Below are 21,797 nucleotides of genomic sequence, written 5' to 3'. Positions count from 1 at the left end.
AAATAGAACAATGTTTTAAGATTTTAGATATACCGAATATTATTTGTACACAATTAAATGTCAATAGTAAATGCAAAAAGTAAATTAAAATTGAGATTAAAATTAATAAAGATTGGAGACGTTTTTAGCTATCGGGTTAGGAAAGTAAAAATAGGCTTCGGCATTAGCAAGTGGGTCAATGGAAGGGTTGCGATTGAGATAAAGCCGAACAATAGATTTAATTCCTCTCTTATTTATCGTATCTCTTGTTTTGTTTTTATCTTGTTTTCTAGTTTTAACTTTTGAATTGTTTGGTATATAGGGTTACAGATTGGTTAGTTAGCTTTTTAATATTTGACAAACAATTACAAAGCTTTAAGCATGTTGACTGAATCATCTTATTATAATATTTGATTGAAATCATTCTCTTGATTAAGCAATTTGAACACGCTTGTGTGTACATCAAGTGATATCAGAGCTTTGGTTGTTCAAATTGCTAGTGAATTTAAGAGTTACAAACTATGTCCACCTCACTCAACCATATTTCACATTTTACCCCACCACAACACGTTTTCTTGGGTTTGAAATGTGAAACCATAACTACGTAATATGTTTTTTTTTCATCATTCATCCTTACCATAATAAATGGCCTTAAAGCACACGAAATGAGTCTTAGGAACGCACAGGAGTAAACGGGCACGAGCCAAAAATTACCCCACCCCCTTCTCCCTGTGGATCCTGGAGTTTTTTTTTTTCACAGGATATAGGGGCATTTCCCCCCGGTCTCTCACAATTCTATTTTGATGATTTTGGCCTTTGGGGGCAAATAGGATAAAGTCGGACCACAATATCCTATTTGAGGAATAATGGGAAAAAGCAAGAAAAAAAGATAGAAAAAACTGATGTAACATATAAATAAATGAAGAAAATAGGATCACTGCCTCCCTTCTTATAATGTGTAGTTCTCGTACCCTCCAACAAATCATTTGACTTTTTGTAATCATCATATTAAAACAATAGATACACTATGTTTTACATATGCATTTTGATTTTAGCTTAAAAAATCAAACTGAATTACCCTACCAAACTACTAATGTGACAATAATTTCGTGTACGATACATAGGAACATTACTCATGTATCTAATATTTATTCTGTTGAAGAGGTAATATTTGGCTAGTGGTCAAATTTAAAAAATTCACAAACCAAACACTTATACAAAATGATGCTCGTTTCTTCATTTCAATATGCATCAACCAAACACCACACTCGTGTCAGCATTATCAAGAACATTATACTGCAACTATGATACATAGGCCAATTTGACCATGTTGACCAGATTCACATGCTAACTATATCTGCAAACTCGTCAAAAGAATTGAGCTTTGCAAGAATCTGTTTTTCTTGCATGGCATCTGCACCTTTAGTCAAGGAATTCACAATTTAATCATTCGAATTAACAACTCAATTTGATGATATTGCTAGTTTAAATTTCTTTCATTCTTTTAGTAAGAAGATGCATAAAATTAAAAGGATACATTCTTGATCAGGGTCATCGGAAAAATTGGAGTGCAGTGCATTCCCAGAACTATCAACAATGGCTGATGTTGTCATAGATGACTCGATGCATAATATTGCTGTTATGGCATCTAATCGAGTCACTTCATTTCTGAACATCAATCTCGCATGCGCTACAATATGTTAATATGTTAGATATGGTCACAATTATCATAAACATATTTGAATGAAACATTTTAGCAAATTGCATTCATTTAATATTACACTTGGGCAAATTTCAATCTGTTTCAGATTGACCCGTTTGACTCATTTCTTTTAAAAAGTTGATTTGACCCGTTTGAAATGAAGGAAAACTTGTACCTTGGGCAAGTCGAATCAAACTTTCGAGCATTCGAACAGTGGTTCTTGCTGCATTTTCTGTTGCAGATCTTCTTTGTAGCTGATAATATCTAGAAATAACATTTTCTGCTTCTTTGGTTAAAGTTGGCCTAAAATGCCCTTTTACAAAGTGAATATATCTGCAAACATAATTACATCATTTATCTCCACTATTTCAGCAGACTATTAGTGTGTGAAATTGCACCTTCGGAGCAAGGAAAGAGGCCACTTTTTACTAATGTCTTCATGAAATTTGTCTTTTTCTGGTTCTGCCTGTGCATAGAGACCACAATCAAGATTAAGCGCATGTGTAAATGTTTAATAGAGTACATGCAACATACAGTGGGCTAGTTGGTACCTGATCAAGAATATGATCTGAGACAACTTTATCCCAGTCTGGATTTTTTGTGTCCAAAAGAACCAGGACTATATCAAATCTACTGATTAAAGGTCCAGATAATGTAGTGTTGACAGATAGAGCTGAATTTTATTAGAAAAGAAAAAACAACAAACAATTTATATTAGTTATCATGAACAGTAAAACTTAATAATTCCAAGATTGGAAACAATACATTGATCAGGATCATATTGGCCTTTGGGATTTGTTGCACCGAAGACTATAGTTCTTGTACTGAGAGTAGTTACAAGACCAGCCTGAAAATGAAATAGGTTGTAAAATTATATAAATGTAACAAATATATAATAGCAACAAAGACAGAATGAAATATTAATACGTAGACTACCTTAGCAACGCTTATAGTCTGCTGCTCCATTGCCTCATGTATAGTAGCTCTATCATGTTCCCTCATGCTGTTACATAAAATATGTTTTTTTATGTTAAAATAAATTACGATTATTAATTTAGTTGTTAATGCAACTAATTACCTATCAAACTCATCAATGCAACAGAGTCCACCATCAGCTAAGACAAGGGCACCAGCTTCTAACATCCATTCACCTTCAAAATAAAAAGCTCACCAGTCAAACTTATTCTTTGACCGATTTTAAGCACGTTATCTGTCGTATATGATTTACTACAAGAGCAAGTCTCACCTCCATCTTTAACTGCTGTAACTGTCAATCCTGCACTAGTGCTTCCCAACCCAGTAGTGATAACAGATCTTTTGCTCAACTTAGCAGCAAATTTCAAAAACTGAGACTTCCCTGTACCTAAATAACTTAAATATTTGAAAAGTCAATTATCCCCTCTAAAAATGCTTTAATTCAAGGAAAATTCCCAAAATAGCCTATTTTGACCAACTTTTTCAAGAAATAGATTATATTTTCAAAAAATCCCCAAAATAGCCTGTTTTTTCCTCCGGAGCCGACGAAACAAGAACTGATCTGACGGATTAGCATAGCCTATCAGATGTTGACATGTATTCAAATTTTCTGGCGGATCCGATGTTTTTTAAGCTACCCGATGGATTTCGTGTTTTAGACGACGTAATAATAAACAGTAGGATTTGACGGTTCAGTACATGCTTCCGTCAGATCCGACTGTTTAATTTGTTCGTCGAACCCTAGATTTTAAATTTGGGGGTTTTTTATTTTGAGTTCTAGATTGAAATTGAACACTATGGTTGTGTTCTCCACGAAAAACTAAGCGATTTGCACAATTGATTTACTTGTTTTTGTGAAGAAATAGGGAGCATGGAGATGGAGGTTGGTTATGGAGGTTTAGGGGTAAATTCCGTCGGATCCGACGAATCTTTAACGAATTCCGTCAGATCCAATAATACGTTGACACGTGGCGCGAATTTAAAGGTCGACAAATTACGTCAGATGGTGTTGAAATTCCGTCGGATCTGACGGAAAAAATGGGCTTTTTTGGGGATTTTTTGTAAACCTAGGGTATTTTTGGAAATATATGGTCATACTAGGCTATTTTAGGGATTTTCTTCTTCAAATCTAGATCTGGATTTTTGGCATAAATATTTTACCTGGATCTCCAACCAAAAGAAGATGGGACTCGCCTCGAACTTTTGTCCCAGAAGCATCAACATGTTGCACTCCTCCAATAAGTGTCAAGGCAACTACAATAAACATTAATTGCACTCATAACTAATTAACTCATCAATTAATCAGTGGCTAGTTAAAAGGAAAAAACGCAAAATCAGTTTTGAATTTTGAAAGAAGTTACCTGCTACCTTCACAGTAAAGAGACCATAAACTTGTGGACAAATAGCTCGAAGAATAGCATTTCTACCTGTAGAGATAATATGATGTGATTTTAACCACCGATTAGGTATTCAGAGATGTTCTAATTGATCATTACTAATTTATTGTTACCATCAAGCAATGTGATCTTACCACTTAATGGCGCGTCTTTGAATTCAGACCAAAAATTTTCGAATTGCTGAATAACTTCAGCAGGGATTTCAATATCCAACTTTATCTCGTTTATTCGTCTAAAACAACAAAATCTAAGTTAATAAAAAGATGTAAAAATATGATAATTGCAGATATGTTTATCTTCCCTTACAAGCTTAACTAAGAGTAAAGAAGAAACTACATAATACCTTATGTAATTAGCCACTAATACAGGTTCAAGGTCACAGCGAACATCCTTAATATCCGGAGACCATTTAGCTGTCAAAATTCCCGTGACAATTACATCATCTGCAAATAACATTTAACAGAATGGTATTTAAAGAACATAACTGGCAAGCATTATGTAGAACCTAAAAGTAAAAACAAAAGTAATATGCAGTACCTCCGGCTTTAACAACATCAACAAGATCATCCTGAAGAATAACAGGAATTGAACGCGGGATTGCCCCAACACCTAAAACCTGAGTGCTTTCTTGGATCTTTATCTCTTGGTAATCATGACACACTTTGTTGCCCTCTAGAAGCTGGAAACTGGTGCTTTCACAGTATTTGTCTTTCTGTTAAGTGAACAATAAGTATACTCAAAACATAGATTGAAAGCACAAAGCATAGATATTTACCAAAAAAACAAAAACAAAACATAAATACCAACAACTCAACACCAGTATGTCTTTTCCTTCATTATGTTGGTTTAAAAAGGCATGACACGCTAACACGTGTTTAGGTCCAAAAAACCGAGGCTGCATCTCTCCACTTTGGTTTAAAAAAGCGTGAAGTGTTTCTCGATGTACAACCAAATAAGCTTTAATACAACCACAAGCTGCATCTCTCCAGTTTGTTTTACATATCAACCTTTCATAATTTCTTAACCCTTTTGTTATTACATATTAGCCTCCTACAGACCCTAATTTTGACTTATAATTACATGAGGCCCTGCCTTACGCGCGTTTTAAAACCAAGTTCATTAGTACTAAAAAAGAATTAAACCTACGCAATACGCATCATTATACAAAGAGTGAGTTGATAATAACCTTAGATGGACAAAATATTGGCTTTGGTATAGAATTCCTGCTTTCCAGTTCAGGCTGAACCTTAAACCTACACATTAACATCTCCCATTAGTAGCACAACACCAAGAAACATCTAGATACAAGAAAGTTGCTAACAGGATGTATAAAAAAGGGATAATCCCATCGATTTGCATGATATAATGATCTTTTATAACTAATTAAACAAGAAAAAACAGTCCAAAGAATTGCAACCTGTATTTACATTTCCGACATTCATACTCCCTCTCCCCTTCTATCATCTTAAGCGCTCCAGATCTAATTACAGTTCCCTTTAGAGTCAGAAGTATGCCCCGATGCTTCACACGTATGCGTCCAATGGTTGGACAAAATTCTACATAATCCAAGTAAATATTAATAAGTTCTCAACGTGTAGAAACAAAGTCTACTTTACAAAAGGAAATTTGTTCTTATAGGCAAGTCACATTCAGCTAGACTGACTGAGCATCTTACATGTATCCTCTGTATGTGCAATAATGAAGAAATGATCAAGAATAACAAGATTCAATGAAGACCTATGTACCAGGATAATCAAGCACTGGGCCACGAACTTCAATCCGAACATGCACAAATTCCTTAATACTTGCAGGTGGATGATCTACGCCTTCCTTTTGACTTTCATGCTCCCAATTTGTCTTAAGACGTTCAAAAACAGTCTCCTAAATCCCAAATGAAGGAATGGTAGTCAAATGACTTGAATTTTTTCAACTTATGATGTTTATTCCATTTTTTAAACCAACCCGAACCATAATAATATATTTTTAATCGACCCGGTTGGACCATTATAATAATTACCCCTATTGACCGAAATTGAAACACTTTGGGTTTTTGGCAAAGAAGTAGAATAGTAGATTCTAATAAACCTGAGCCAATTTGGCTGCGTTATCGAGCACAGGCAAGAAGTCCTTTGGTGCAAACAGGATCTCATGAGCGAGTAAAGAATCATGGTCCATCACTTCAGCGAAACTGATAAAACCAAAGAACACAATAAATAATCAATCAATTAATTACTGAGCCAGCCCTAATTTAGTTAGTTTGGGATGGATAGATAGATACTCGACATAAATGGGGTAATGAAGACGGTGATCTTCGGAGAGAATGATTGATTGGAGCTGATCGGAATAATACTCCGTCATCAACTCCGATAGTATCTTCTCCGGTCCCATCAACTGATGCTGCTAGTGCTTTGACGGGAAAACAAAATAAAGAAACAAGTTACAATGATTGTATTTGTATTTCATCTACCTTTGTTTAACCCACCCTATGAGTCCTCTTAGTTTTCAGTTTTAACAGTGTGTATATTATTGACTAACATCATCCATTGATTCCATTAACTTCTTTGTGAAATCACATGAATGCCCCCCGTTTTATTTAACACAATAACAATAGGTAATAATAGTATTAATTAGTTTTAGTTAAGAGTTCATTGCAAATAAGCATGGTCCCTATGGTGGAACCCGAAACGCAGGTTTCAACTCCATGGTGACATTTTCGCATATATGGCCCTGTGTTGGTAATTTTTTTGCAATCGCACCCAACCGTTAACTAACGGTTGTTGCGTCCGTTAGTTTAAGGGGTATTAACATATTTTCACCCCTAAACAAAACCTTAGCTCCATATCCCCCCCCCCCCATCGCAACTTACAACCTTAATTTAACCATCCCGTCCCCCGCCATCATCCTCGCCGTTTTTTCACCGTCGTCGTCTCCCACCGTCGTATCACGCCTTCCCGATCAAGATGATGGCTTGGATTTTTGATTCAATCCTTAATACCACATTTTTCACAAGTATCAAAATTCACAATTTTAACTTAACTTCAGTTTTATGTTGATGCTCTGAAATTGAGGGGACTATGTTATTGCTTTTATAGTCGTGATTTGGCTGGATGTTAACTTTGACCACCGAGAACTTGAGTTGGTGGTTTTGGTGAAAACCCAGCCATACCGGATCTACAATTTCCGGTTTCAAACAGGTGACCAGGATCAAATCAAGTAGGGTCTAAGTAGTTGGTGGTTTAGTTGTTTTGTATATTATCAACTTAACTATTTATGACCTAGGCTTATTATCATGTATTTTGTATTATACTAATTAGGGCATTTTGTATCAACAACTAGACCGGTAATCTATTTATGTAAGGGCAATGTTGTATTAACTTGTGTATGATTAATCTGGGTGTGATTGTGATTGTGTCTGTATCCAGATGTATGCTTGTTTTTGTGTATATGAATTTGTAAAACTGTGTACATATGTATGTTGTATGCGCATAACTAGCTGTATGTGTGATTGTATTAATGAGTCAAGTGCTTTGTTAGATTTTATTAGGTGTATGTATGTATAATTAGTATGTACGTATGTATGTATGTATGATTGTATGTATGTATGTATGTATAATTAGATGCATTTGTTGACTTGATAGAACAACAATAACAAAGTAATTAGTTAAGGAATCAAGTGCTTGCCATGTGTGTTTGTTTATTTATGCATGGGCATAACATTTTTATGTATGCATGTATGTATAACCAGTATGTATAACTAGATGCATTTATTGACTTTGTAGAACAATAATAACAAACTAATTAGTTAAGGAATGAAGTACTTGCAATGTGTGTATGTTTATTTATGTAGGAGCATAACAGTCTTTTTATGTATGTATGCATCTATGTATATATGTATGTATGTATGTACGTATAAATGTATGCATTTGTGTATACATATATGTGTATGTGTATGTATGTATATATAAATACATCTATGTATGCATAGATAATACATATATGCATATGCGTATACATACATATATGTGTGTGTGTATGTGTAGGTGTATATACATGTATGTGTGTATATGTGTGTATATTTATGTGTGTATCTGTGTATATACATGTATTTGTGAATTTGTGTGTATGTGTGTGTATATATATATATCTATGTATATATATGTGTATGTGTATATACATGTATGTATTTGTGTATATACATGTATTTGTGTATCTGTGTGTATATGTATGTATTGTATGGATTTGAATGTATGAAAAGTCACAGTTGACCTAGGAAAGTCACACTGTGTGTAGTGTGTATTGTAAGGATTTGAATGTATATACATGTATGTGTGAACCTTGTGTTTCAATTGGTTAAGGTTGTGTAAAGTCAAAGTTTGACTTAGGAAAGTCAAACTATGTAAAATTTTTATTTCATGTAAATTTAGTTAGTTTTATACATATAATAAGTTTAGATAGTCAAGATTATAATTATTAATGTTTAGTAGATTGTAATAAGAAGCTTACAATAAAGGTCAACGAGTTCAAGATAGTCAACCTTAAAAGTCAACATTCGGTTGGTTAAAACTGTTAGTGGGAATATATGCTAGCAAACAAAGGGTCCAAATTGTGTCACACCCCGACTTAGGGCCTAGGCGTGTGACCACAAGTTGGTATATGTTTTGTAAATATATCAGAGTTTATGGGTTAATTTTAGCGAAAGATTTTAGGTTGAATATAAAATTAATTTACATTGAATATTTACTTGGGAATTAAATACCCAAGTATCGGTTTACAAAATATATGTTTCATATTACAAGGATTTTATATCAAAAACAGAGCCATCTTGTAACGCGTTTCTATCTTCATAAGACTCCAATCCTTTCTATAGCTACTAATGCTTAATTACCTGCAATGGGTTGGAAACATACGTCAGCTATATGCTGGTGAACACGTATGACTCTTTATAAACATTTGAATTATAGTTACAATACAAACATAGTTTTCTTGACAAACTCAGCGAAGTATTTCTACTTCCGGTATATTTACCACTGCCCTACACACACAATTATGTTCTCCGAGCCACGTAGCCCTTAATGGAGAATTAGTCATGACCGTTAGCCCGCGGCCACGTAGCCTTTGACTCATTAGGCTGAACAGTTATGTTTGGATCCAGACGCATGCGTATTCGGTCTGAGTTGATTTTATTTTGTACTTTGTATTATAACGTTTTAGAGATCACATAATCTCATGTAAACGTTGACTGACTCGTTAAGACAAACACCCGTTCATCTTATCGAGTATAGAATATGTTTTGACTGATTGCAAAGGCTAACGTATTCACCTGTACCATCAGTGTGCGTTTGAAACCTTGACTGTGAATGAGAATGATATTTAACCTACACATAAATAGGTTTGTATAAATATTTTGAATGGTGTTTCTTGATTAAGCTACGATTTCTAAGCTTAACCTTGAAATCGTTTATCTTTGATTGTGAATGAAAACACTTAGTTTTTATGTGACGTTTGATGTAGCATGTTTTGGCTTAATAGGTTATAACACGTTGGTAAGTTTCTCCAGGTAAGTAAATGGTCCCTCGGTTTACTAATGATATCCCCCTTACAGTTTATTACATGCCCGTCAAAATATATCTTTGTTAAAATTACTTCATTATGAAGTAACGTTTATGAAAACTCGTTTATGAATTATTATAGAATACTTATAAAATACATTCAAGGTTAAAGGCCATAGCCTCGATTGATTGTCTAAGCTATAAATCAAATAACTTAAACGTAACTCCTACCTTAATACATATATTTGGAATGATAACACTAAGAAAAACTTGATGGTAGGATCTTTATCTACTCGCTTATGTGATTGTTATTCGATTATAACTTCTAAACTTGCACGAACTTCGAAAAAATGGCACGTCGCTTCATCACAGCAATTGGGCACTCCTTTCTATACTATGTGTGTGTAAATGAAAGTGAGTTTGGGATGAGAAAGCCTCATACCCGTCTCCCCCTTTTATAGGAGTTTCTGGTGACCCATCGCGATACGCGATGGGTTTCTTCTTAGCCCGTCGCGTATCGCGACGTCGCAATTTGACGCCGCCTTATCTGGTGGTGACACGTGGCCTGTCATATCGTGCCACATGTTGACACATGATTGGAAAAGTGTCCCCGGTACTTATCCTTGTCATTGCGCTACACGATGGTCCCATAGGGTGCGCTATTGCGTATCGCTACGCTGCCCAAAACTGGGTCTTTGTGCCAGTCCATAGCGCTACGTGATGGGCTTAATGTTGATCCCATCGCGTATCGCGATGGATGAAGATTTTAGATTTTTTAAGTTTAGTCCCTATACTTTATAAGTTAGTTCATTTGGCTAAAATCTTATAGGGTTATATACGCGGTGTTACAAATTGTATGTATTTAAAACCACGAGATTGCAAATTGCAAAGGTAGAATGGTCTTTTCGCAGAAAAACAAACTTTGGGTTCACGGCGGGATCCCAATTGAAAAAAATGACCACCACAGGGCTCATATATGCAAAAATGTAACCACGAGGTTGGAACATGCGTTTTGGGTTCCACCATGTAACATCCTAAATTTTCATATTTAATAAAAGAAAGTCGCGTTTAGTTATTGGGCCTAAATAATTAATCGGTATTAATAAAGATCATGGACTTGGACTAATTAAGATGGATTAAAGGGAATAGGCCTTAGGTCCATGGGCTTTAAGGGATATAAATACCCCTTAAACCACCCTAAAACCCTAATCCTCATTCCATTCATCCATATTGCCTACACACACCCCACACCATATACGGCCGAGAGAGAGAGAGAGACGAGCGAGATCCGAGAGCGAGTAAACGTTAGTTGTGATTAGATCTTCGTTATTCGAGTCTTATTGTAACATCCTAAAATTTATAATGTTAAATAAAGAAAGTTACGTTTAGTAATTTCGCGTTATTAATTAATTAATGTCGAGTAAAGAACGGATCATGGACTTAGATTAATTAAGATGGGTTAAATGAGAATGGGCCTTAGGTCCATGGGCTTTAAGGGATATAAATATCCCCTAAACCAACCTAAAACCCTAAACCCTCATTTCATTTCCATCATAATCTCTACACACTCAAAAACACACACATACACTACACCATATTCGGCCGAGAGAGAGAGAGACATCCGAGACCAAGAATCAAGCCGACCATTATTAGATCTTCAATATACGAGATAACCAAGCAAACCGCGACCACACCGAACGTATAAAATGTATGTTCTTGACCTTTAAAGTTCACGTTTTATTGAATGTTTAGCCTTTTGAATGTCCTTAAGCTTAAAGATCCAAGCTTTATAGTATATACGGGATATATATACGACCGAAAATGGTTAGGGAACGTTAGTGGGTGATGTCGAACCATAACAAGGGTATTAAAATCGCCAAAATGCTTGATAAAAACCAAACCCGTAGCTGAACTGGGCAACTTCACCTGCGAACTGGGCAACTTCGCCTGCAAACTGATAACTTCGCCTTCAAAGCATAACTTCGCTTACGGCCAAGTTCGCCTAACTGGTAACTTCGCCTAAGGCCAAGTTCGCCTAATTGATAACTTCGCCTACGGCCAAGTTCGCCTAATCAATAACTTCGCCTAAGGCCAAGTTCGCCTAATTGATAACTTCGCCTAAGGCCAAGTTCGCCTAATTGATAACTTCGCCTACGGCCAAGTTCGCCTAACTGATAACTTCGCCTAAGGCCAAGTTCGCCTAACTGATAACTTCGCCTAAAGCTAAGTTCGCTTAAGGTTTAACTTCGCCTAAAGTTAAGTTCGCTTAGAAAATAAATTAAAAACCTAATGAAAAATGTGTTAAGACAGTTAATGGAAATAAAATTTTTCCAAACTGACCTGGCAGCTCGACCCCAGCCAGGGGCTCTGCCCCTTGGACCCTGCTAGGGGCTGCCGCCCCTAGACCCCGCTGCCAGGGGCGCTGCCCCCGGACCCCTGTTCGTTGTGGGTCATATAAAGATAGAAATACAACATGAGTAGTAGTAGTTAATTGATACGTGTAAATATTATACAGTTAGCCGTGCACAGCTCAAGAAGGGAATAACTATTAACGGAGAGCGTAACAGGATTCAGGTGAGTTTCTAGCCCCATTATGTGTTATGTTTTCGGGGCTGTGTGCATACTCGATATGTTTGTTAATACGCTTATCCTAAGAGATAAGTGTACGCCTTATGTGAATAATGTGATATGTATGAATGATGGCTTGACGGTACGTGAACGATCTTCGGATATTGCACGTACTGTCAGGTTGTAACGCTAAGTATAAGGTAAGTATGATATGTATGCTTATGTGTATGAATGTGATAAAGTTAATAAAAGAAGGAAAGGATGGTTGTATGGTTACGAAGAGGCTACCGGGCCCTAATAATACTCGAGGTATGATGTATGGTTGTATGGTAACGAAGAGGGAATCGAACCCTACTAATATTCGAGAACTAGGGAACCGAACCCTACTAATATTCAAGGTAAGAGGGTACCGAGCCCTAATAATACTCGAGGTATGATGTATGGTTGTATGGTAACGAAGAGGGAATCGGACCCTACTAATATTTGAGAACTAGGGAACCGAACCCTACTAATATTCGAGGAAAGAGGGTACCGAGCCCTAATAATATTCGAGAAAAGAGGGTACCGAGCCCTAATAATACTCGAGGAAGGAGGGTACCGAGCCCTAATAATACTCGAGGAAGGAGGGTACCGAGCCCTAATAATACTCGAGGAATGTAGGGCGTAATGCTCTTTATAACGTAAGATATGAAAGTAAGTTAATACAAAAGAAAGTATGAAAGTATGAAAATATGAAAGCATGAATGAAAGAATATAAGTTTATGTGTATTGTATAGTGTATGATTAACTAGAACTCACTCAGCGTAGCTGACTTTTAGTATGCACGCAGGTGAGTAGGATGAGGCAGCTCGCTTGAGGAGACACGTGGCACTGAATAAGAGGCTGGCATCGGAAGACTCAAGACGTTTAAGTTTAATGTTTCGTTCATTTTGAAAGACAAAATGATGTTTTAAGACAAGACGTGTTTTGTTATGAAATGTTTTATGAAAGCTTTTATATTCCGCGAATGTTTTAATTAACTCTGATATTTAGAACTGCGTTTATGAGTAAATCCAACACGAAAGTAGGGCTACCGGTAACGGGGCCTTACACTTATACAAGATCTAGAGTTCCTAAACAAGCTAACCAAGATCAAACGAGCACGTAAAGGTATGTCTTTTACCTTAAACTTTACGTTTTTATAAACGTTTAGTCGTGAAACTTAGAACGAGATTAGACCGGGTGTAAATGGAACGTAAAGTTGCGAACTTGATGTTAGAAACAAACTTAAGAAAACCCGCGTCTGCTTACGAATCGTTTAAGATAAACCGAAGGTCTTGTATTGAACGTTTTTGAAATTAAAGGTCCAAACTTTACATGTTTTCGGGCCAAATCAAATCCAAAACGACCACAGGAATGATCGCAGGATGGTTAAACGCCATACCCGGGGATTTCAAGTTGAACGATGGTGATTACGGGGAGGATTAGGGAGGAACATGGCTGCAGGTGGATAACTTCGCTGCATGCCAAGTTCGCTCCTGATCACTTCGTTCCCCAGTAAGTTCGCCAAGCATGTTCGTCGAGTACTAAGTTTGCCTAAGGCTAAGTTCGTCGGGTGGTTAACTTCGCCTCTTGATAAGTTCGCTGAACCTTAAGTTCGCCGAACCTTAAGTTCGCTTAAGTTAAGTTCGGTAACGAATCGGATTATGAAACAGACTTAAATCGTTATGAGGAATGAGTTAACGAATTAGAAAATGAATTAAAATCCTAGTGAAAAAAATGTGTTAAGAAAGTTAATGTAAATAAAATTTTTCCAAGCTGACCTGGCAGCTCGACCCCAGCCAGGGGCTCTGCCCCTTGGACCCTGCTAGGGGCTGCCGCCCCTAGACCCCGCTGCCAGGGGCGCTGCCCCCGGACCCCGTTCGTTGTGGGTAATAACTAAGACTAGAAAGATGATATGAGTAGTGATAGTTAATTGATACGTGTAATTATTATACAGTCAGCCGTGCACAACTGAAGAAAGGAATTACCATTAACGGTGAACGTAACCGCATTCAGGTGAGTTTCTAGCCCCATTTCTTTGTTATGTTTTCGGGGCTGTGTGCATACTCGATGTGATAGTTAATACACTTACCTTAACTGGTAAGTGTATGCCTTATATGGTTTATATGTTATGTATGTATATCTTAAATGTGAATGAAAGCTTGTCGGTACGTGAACGATCTTCGGATATTGCACGTGCCAACAAGGGAGGTATGTTTATGATAGATGAATGTGTATGATAGATATACGTACAATATATGAATATGTATGAATGATTAAAGAAAGTATGTATGTTATGGGCATGTAAAGATAGTATATACGAAGATGAAGAAAGAGGGACAAAGAGGGACCAGACCCTAATAATATCTGAGATAGAGAAGGAGGGACCAGACCCTTTATAATATCTGAGATAGTGAAGTAAAAAGGGACCAGACCCTAATAATATCTGAGATAGACAAGAAAGGGACCAGACCCTAAAATATCTGAGATAGACAAAGGAAAGAGGGACCAGACCCTAATAATATCTGAGATAGAATGGACAGTAACTATATAGTATGAAAGTAATAAAGTATGAATATATGCATGAAATTATGAAATGAAAGTAAGTTAGAAAAGTAATTATTATGTATCTTCGGATGCATGATTGAAGGTAAGTGTATGTATTATATGATACGTGATTAACTAGAACTCACTCAGCGTAGCTGACTTTTAGTATGCACGCAGGTGAGTAGGATGAGACAGCTCGCTTGATAAGGGCACGTGGCAGAAGAATAAAGTCTGGCATCTGAAGAATTAAAGACGTTTTAGTATTTATAATTGAATTGAAAGACAATATGTTTTATTAAGACAAAGTTATGGATTTATATGTAATGTTTTATGAATGTTTTAATGTTCCGCGAATGTTTTAATTAACTCTGATATTAAGAACTGCGTTTATGAGTAAATCCAACACCAAAGTAGGGCTACTGGTAACGGGGCCTTACACACCATAGGGAACATATTTTCAATTAACCCATTAGTTAATTATAGTGTGGGACCCACCAATAGTACACAAAACCATCACCAAAATTTCTACCACCACCATCCCCTTTATCCATAACATTCTTCATCACCCATCTTGAACCGCCAGTCACCACCACCACCATCACACATTAAAACCATCAGTCACAACCACATTATGAAATCACCACCATCATCACCACCACACCTAACCTAATTAATTGGTGGCAACAATGGTTTGCAAACTAGCCCAAATCAATAATCAGGATTAGCGGCCACCACCTTTGAAAGAACCACCATCGAGCTTCTCTTCATCTCCGTCGGCCACTGATGTGCTAAAAGTAGTCAAATAAAAACACGCTAATCTATACAATAAGTAATAAATTCTAGACTCTTAAATTTAACTAAAACTACTAACCGGAAAGTGTACCGGTTGACTATAGTAAAGCTTAGTAAGTCCGGATATCGAACCCACGGACTCTTTAAATTACGTAAATTAACTAATTAGACTCAATTGACTGACTTGACTAATTATTTTATAATTATTAAAGGGAGATTTTTAATTAATTAATATTAAAATAATAAAAATAACTAATTAAGAAAAGACAAATAATAAAACACAAAAGAATTAAATTTGGCTGACTCAGATGATGATGAAAAACCACTTATGCTGGAATCCCAAAGTTTTAGTTAGCAAATAGTTGGAAAATAATAGTTATGGAACTGGGATCGTAAAATAGATACCTAAAAGAAAACCCGAACATGACCCCTGGCCATTCTCAAGAAGACACATATGGGTTTCTAATAAGTTTTAAGACGCACCAGTTTTATAAATTAAACTCCCTTACGGTTATCTAATTAATTATGATAGAGTACCTTTATAATAAAATCCTACCTTACAGTGCGGAAATCAAAGGTAATTTGACAAACTTAATTGACTCGCTAGACAATATTAGTTAATCAAATCTAGACGGACTCCTTACGAAGAACTAAATCTAGCAATCTTAATCAACAAAGATCTAACAATAACCTATCACCTTTCTAGCTTAGCAACACACTATTATTTGTTTGACTAATAATATTATTCTTATGATCTTATTCGAATTCAATTATAAACTAGTAAAAAACACACAGTAGATGACCTAACAAAATCCTATAACAAGCAAAACCAAGTGCACATACGCATCAATTAAATAAAATCAAATAGTTTACTGAATCACAAAACCATAACGGAAAAGAAACAATCCAACTAAAATCAAAACATCAACGATGGTTCATCATCTGCCTAGGCAGTCTATAAAGTTTAGCCTAGCATCTTAATATCGAACAAAACAATGATAAAAGAAATCATGGAGAAAATAGTTGAAAGGAAAGATTAAATGCGATAAAACTCGTAGTCTTTGTTCTTGAACAAGTAGCACTTCCCTGGGTGATTCCTTGCCTTTAAAACCGACAAATATTGCAATCCTAAGCTTCAAGAAACTCCAAATTCGACTCTTGTTCGTAGAGTATCTTTCAGGTTAAGGTTAATGGTGTATTTATAGTGAATTGGGCCTTAAGCTAACAAAAATCGAAAGCTTTTTGGAATAATTGAGTCTAGGCTCCGCGCGGCCATGTCTGGCCTCTGGTCGCGCGCCGCGACGTGCAATATTGGGGGGAGGGGTGGGGTCTGACCGGTTCTCCTTCTGGTTCATTTCCTGATGCGTTCCGGCTTCTCGTTTTTGGCTATTTTGACTCTTTTTCACCCTTTTTGACCATGATCAACTCCCGGAACCTACAAAACACAATAATGTTAGTAGTATACAAATCTTAACTAAAAACGAATAAAAACTTAAATATTAAATAAAGTATACAAGGAAAACATAATATATTTATCATTATATCAGCCACCATCGCCACTTTACGACTAGAGCAAAGTTTTTTCTCTCATTCTCCCTCGCCCACCATGTACCTTCGTAACTAGGATTTAAAGAAGGGGCAGAAAATAGAAACCATAGATATATGATATGACGTTGAAGGTATTCATCAAATTCGTAGGTTTGGCACCTAAATCAGACCCATTATCTTTTCTCTCTTTCTCTTTCTGTGTGTGTGTGTGCGCGTGCGTACGTGTCTCTCTCTCTCTCTCTCACACACACACACACACTCCGAACTTAGATGAATTATATGCTTGGGTGGTATGTAGATTGTTCATCGCTCGTAAACACTATAAAAGTGACCAATATATATTTATTCCCTTTCAAATAATCACAAGTACACGATGGTTTAAATAAAATAACATTACATCGATAAATACAAACAATATTCTTTAATATACAAACCTAAAAGTCCAACTGAGTTTTCTTCTTCCTTGCATCACGTAACCTGTATCACGTTGAAAATAATATATTTTGTCAACAATTAAGTTGGTGAGAATTCATAAATTTAATTATATATAATATAGAAATGGTTATCAATTCACTTGCCAAGAATGTATAACTTTAACATATTGTTAAAAAATAAATTTATAAATAAATAAATAGATCATCATGCTCTTTCAACCCGAGTCAAAATACTATGGGAATGAGAATTATAGTGCGTTCCAACACAAGTTAAAGAATTATGTGGCACGGGTACGTCCCGTCGGACCCTCCCACTATGAGTATGTGCAAGCATCTCTTCCAACAAAAAAAGTATACACGTTACACGTAATTCACAGGGTTCATAAACACTTATGTATAAATAAAACATGCATGACAAATACGTGAATTGGTTTATAAACATGAATAAATGAAATAAGAAAGAAATCGTAATGTGCTACACCCCAAAATATTGTAAAAACATAGAAAAAGGGGAACTCACATGATAAGTTAAGCGATTCGAAGGTTAACAAAACACTTAAGCGAGTGACGAAAGTAATAATATAAAAATATAAAATGTTTCTATGTTCAACGAAAAGTAAATGAAGAATGAAGTAACAAGTAAAGAAATATGGCTCGATTTGTAGTTTGGAGTTCTAAGGTATTGTATGAAAAATAAATATATAGTTTATAATTGATACTAAATATTCCGTCGCAAAATCTTTAAGTAAGTTACTTTTAGTTTTTACAAGATTTAGTTGTGATAAAGTTTAGTCATGCCCATAAGTTTGACTCGTTTCAAGAAAACTGAAATGAGCCTAAAAGGTATAAAAGACGAGTTAAGCGAGTGGTTCATTTTTGTTCTGGCATAAACTTGATTTTATGTTGGGTTAGATTCCGATATGTATAACATATTATTTTAGAACTTTGAAGATGAAAGAGTCAAGTTTTATATGTTAATATTATAAAAGTTCCAAACTTGGACCGACTAGTCGCATAAGCGATCCGAGTTCGTTTTGAATGAACTAACACCTTTGTCAAATTAATTTCAACAAGGCATCACATTCTAAATGATGAAAAATAACACAAACATACCCAAGGATTGAACACAAGAATAAAAGATGAAATTTGAATGTTTTAACTTTTGAAAGTCAAAGTAAACAAAGAACACCAAAATGAGAGAATTACAACGAATTTTCGTAACTTGAGATTGTGGCAAAGCTGAATGCAAAGGAATGAGGTCATATTTATAGGAGAATTGTACAAGAGATGATTCAAAAGGTTTTGAATTGGTCAAAATAATTAAAAGGTCTTGAAATATTTTGAAATTACTTAATTGACTCAATTGATTGAGTTGAAGCATAATTATCATATTCAAAATAGTTTAATATCGACATAAATCATTCACATGAAACATAAAACATTTGAATTAGTCAAGAATCGGAGTAATCGTATGATTAAACAAGAAAAACGAAACATGCGCGTAGAGCGTCAAGACAAGCCAAGGTTTTAATCATTTAAACCTGCTTTATATATGTATCTTACATGAACAAGACAAAAATAAATATGTTGAGGTTCATCTATTAGCACTTAGCCTATTACTTAATTGAATACTTTCTATTTAAAATTTTATTATACTTGTATTTTACAAACTTGTATTAAAGCTTATATGCATTGAAAGCTGATTTGTTGACACTTCTTGATCTTAAGGACTTAAGTTTGCACGACAGAAGCAATTGCAGATACAATCGGACTCCAAACAACATGACTTCCATTCACCTCGTACCAACTTAGATATCCAGAGTTACCGAAATACCCATCCTTGGTCATAGCAGCACCACTTATATCAACATCAACGATGACCTCAAACTTGGCTGTACTATATCTTTGTTCAAAAAATATCATAGAAGGCTTCACAATAACATTCATACCCCTAGGAGGAGTTTTCACCTTCACTTGATAAGAACAACTTGGCGTCCGCACATTTGTCAATACTCTTTGAAACGTGTAACGCATGGCTTTCGTATTGTTTAAAATCACAATAAATGAAGGGTAGTTGAGATCCAGAGTCGCATTTGCACAATCAATCTTGGATTTCTTCGAAATGATTCGAATTTCCTGCTTGGTGTAGTTCATTGCACAAAGATAGTTTATGTAATCATGTGGATGAATGTCGTAAACCAGACCAGGATCCATGGCTCTGTTTGGGTTAACATGCCCGGCACCATAATCTAGAGGGGTCCCTTGTTTGCTGCTATTTAAATCCAGGAGTATGCCATTGTTGTTGTCGAGAATATCGGCTGTTGTCATCATTGCGGACCTGATTGCAGCTGGACTCCAGTCATGATGGGTTGATTTCAGTAACGCAGCTACGCCTACCACATGTGGACAAGACATGGATGTACCTGAATCGAGCTTGTAATTACTGAACAAGTAATCATCTCCAATTTGTGCGCTTCTTCTATTTGGTGCCCACGCAGCCAAGATATCGACTCCTGGAGCTAAAATATCGGGTTTTAGGATCCATGGAGATTGGTTGCTGGGTCCTCTTGATGAAAAGTCTGCAACTTGTGGAGCTGGCTTAACACCCAATAAAGTTTCACCATACTTAACGCTAATACTCGCACTCTTAGTGTTGATTATGTACTTCTTTAACAGTTTTCCAAACTTCGGTTCGAGTACAACAAACGGAAATCTGAAGGTTTCTGGCCCAAAAAATTTACCGAGGTCTGAACTCAAGATAGCTCCGGCAGCTCCAATGGTTCTGAGTTCATAAAAAGATGTTACATAATCAGTGTCACATAAAATGTATTTTCCTTTAATATCTTTGGGGTCAAGGGAGTTTTGTGCACAAGTTTCTTTGCTTCGGTTCCCATATCCATAGTAGATTGGCACCTTCTCTACCAGCAGATCTTTCGGGAAAACGGATTTCCCGATTAGGGTCCCATAGTTATGATCACCTGGTGTAACATACGCAGCGAAATCTCGATCTACTGTTCCTGCACCAACGGTAGTGATCCATGGAGCTCCATTGTAGATAGTGTAAGCATAAGGGCCTTCATTACCAGCTGCGCAAGATACAAAGATCCCTTTTACCATAGCTGCAAATGCTCCAATTGCAATAGGGTTTTTATAAAACGATGTCTCATCAAATACTAACGATAAAGACATCAGGTCCACACCATCTTCTATGGCTTGATCCATTCCAGCCAGGGTGTCAGTCGCAGCAGCATGATATGAGTTCTCTAAGAACAACACTTTGTACATGGCCAACCGGGCTTTCGGTGCTATTCCAATAGCGGTCCCATTGGCATACCCGAAATAATTGGCAGACTCAACAAGACTACCAGCAGCTGTTGAAGATGTATGAGTTCCATGCCCATAATAGTCTCTAGGAGAATCATAGTCGTATGTTGTTGAGATTTGTTCCTTTAGATGCTTTATCCCTTTGCTAAATGAACGCGCGCCTATAAGCTTTTTGTTACAAAAACCTTTGGCTTCACAAGCTCCACGCCAACGTGAAGGCACTCCCGACATTCCTTTGTCATGAAAACTCTCACTTTCGGGCCAAATTCCGGTGTCGAATATGCCAATAATCATATCTTCACCAAAATCAGAAACCGGCCATAGCCCGGCATGTTTATCTAGTCCCAAAAACTTAGGCGTATGCGTGGTTTGAAGTCGGCCAAGTGTTTCCTTAAACGTTGCAAGATGGCCGGGCATCTGATCAAGCTGCTTGAGCTGGGACTTGGTGAGGACCGCACTGAATCCGTCCATGACATGGTTATATGTGTAGAGATGAGTCGCGGGAACTTCATCTGAAAGTGATGAAAGTAGAGAAGTGTACCAGTTATGGTGATTAGGGAAGGGTGACGGCATCATTGATTTATCCATAAGAATAATGTAAGATTGATGATCGTCTGAAGATGTGATTGATATCATTGTGAAAGTGAAAATAAAGAAGGCAAAACAGAGATTCATAGGTTGTGCCATTTGGCCCGACTATGTTGTGAGATACTGAGATGAGAACCAAGATAACTTAAGATATGTAGTTTGGATTGCCTAAAGGTTAGATGCATTCCATTTAAAGAGATGATAATGTAATTATAGGACACTACGTATCACTTAGGTGATTTTCTTTTTGAAAGGCAATACCACTTGCTTGTTATCTACAAAGACTATAAATAATTACGGAGGTTGACCATAATTATTGATTTATTCTCTCTCTTAATTATTGATGTTGAAGGGGATTTAAGCTTATAAGAAA

General features: G+C 36.3%; 1 protein-coding gene and 1 pseudogene across 1 annotated transcript; both read right to left on the bottom strand.

Annotated features, from left to right (window-relative positions):
- Positions 1-1,063: 1,063 nt before the first annotated feature.
- Positions 1,064-6,430, bottom strand: LOC143636722 (putative DNA helicase MCM9). Its single transcript, XM_077104241.1, has 19 exons — positions 6,332-6,430; positions 6,139-6,241; positions 5,799-5,934; positions 5,471-5,609; positions 5,240-5,306; positions 4,591-4,765; positions 4,397-4,496; positions 4,188-4,285; positions 4,018-4,083; positions 3,818-3,910; positions 2,928-3,038; positions 2,760-2,832; positions 2,618-2,684; positions 2,447-2,528; positions 2,233-2,354; positions 2,080-2,147; positions 1,857-2,014; positions 1,517-1,669; positions 1,064-1,393 (listed from the first exon to the last, which is right to left on the bottom strand). Exons 1-19 carry the CDS (start codon positions 6,409-6,411, stop codon positions 1,320-1,322), a joined length of 1,965 nt encoding a protein of 654 aa, XP_076960356.1. The 5' UTR covers positions 6,412-6,430; the 3' UTR covers positions 1,064-1,319.
- Positions 6,431-19,021: 12,591 nt separating this feature from the next.
- Positions 19,022-21,523, bottom strand: LOC143636936 (subtilisin-like protease SBT1.7 pseudogene; annotated as a pseudogene).
- Between the last annotated feature and the right edge of the window lie 274 nt (positions 21,524-21,797).

The sequence above is a fragment of the Bidens hawaiensis genome, unplaced genomic scaffold, assembly GCF_021521415.1.
Source record: "Bidens hawaiensis isolate Kalapana, Puna unplaced genomic scaffold, B.hawaiensis_p1.1 tig00000599_1, whole genome shotgun sequence".
NCBI classification, from domain to species: Eukaryota; Viridiplantae; Streptophyta; class Magnoliopsida; order Asterales; family Asteraceae; genus Bidens; species Bidens hawaiensis.
Note: the sequence above shows the minus strand (reverse complement) of the source record. Positions and strands in the feature narration are given on the sequence as shown.

Bases quoted from the DNA above. Each gene is read 5' to 3' on its own strand.
- LOC143636722 (XM_077104241.1), bottom strand. From the start codon at position 6,411: ATGACGGAGTATTATTCCGATCAGCTCCAATCAATCATTCTCTCCGAA. The intron at 5,935-6,138 runs GTTTATTAGAAT...TTTGGGATTTAG, and splicing joins ACGCAGCCAAATTGGCTCAG to GAGACTGTTTTTGAACGTCT. The intron at 2,148-2,232 runs GTACCAACTAGC...CTCTATGCACAG, and splicing joins CAGATCATATTCTTGATCAG to GCAGAACCAGAAAAAGACAA.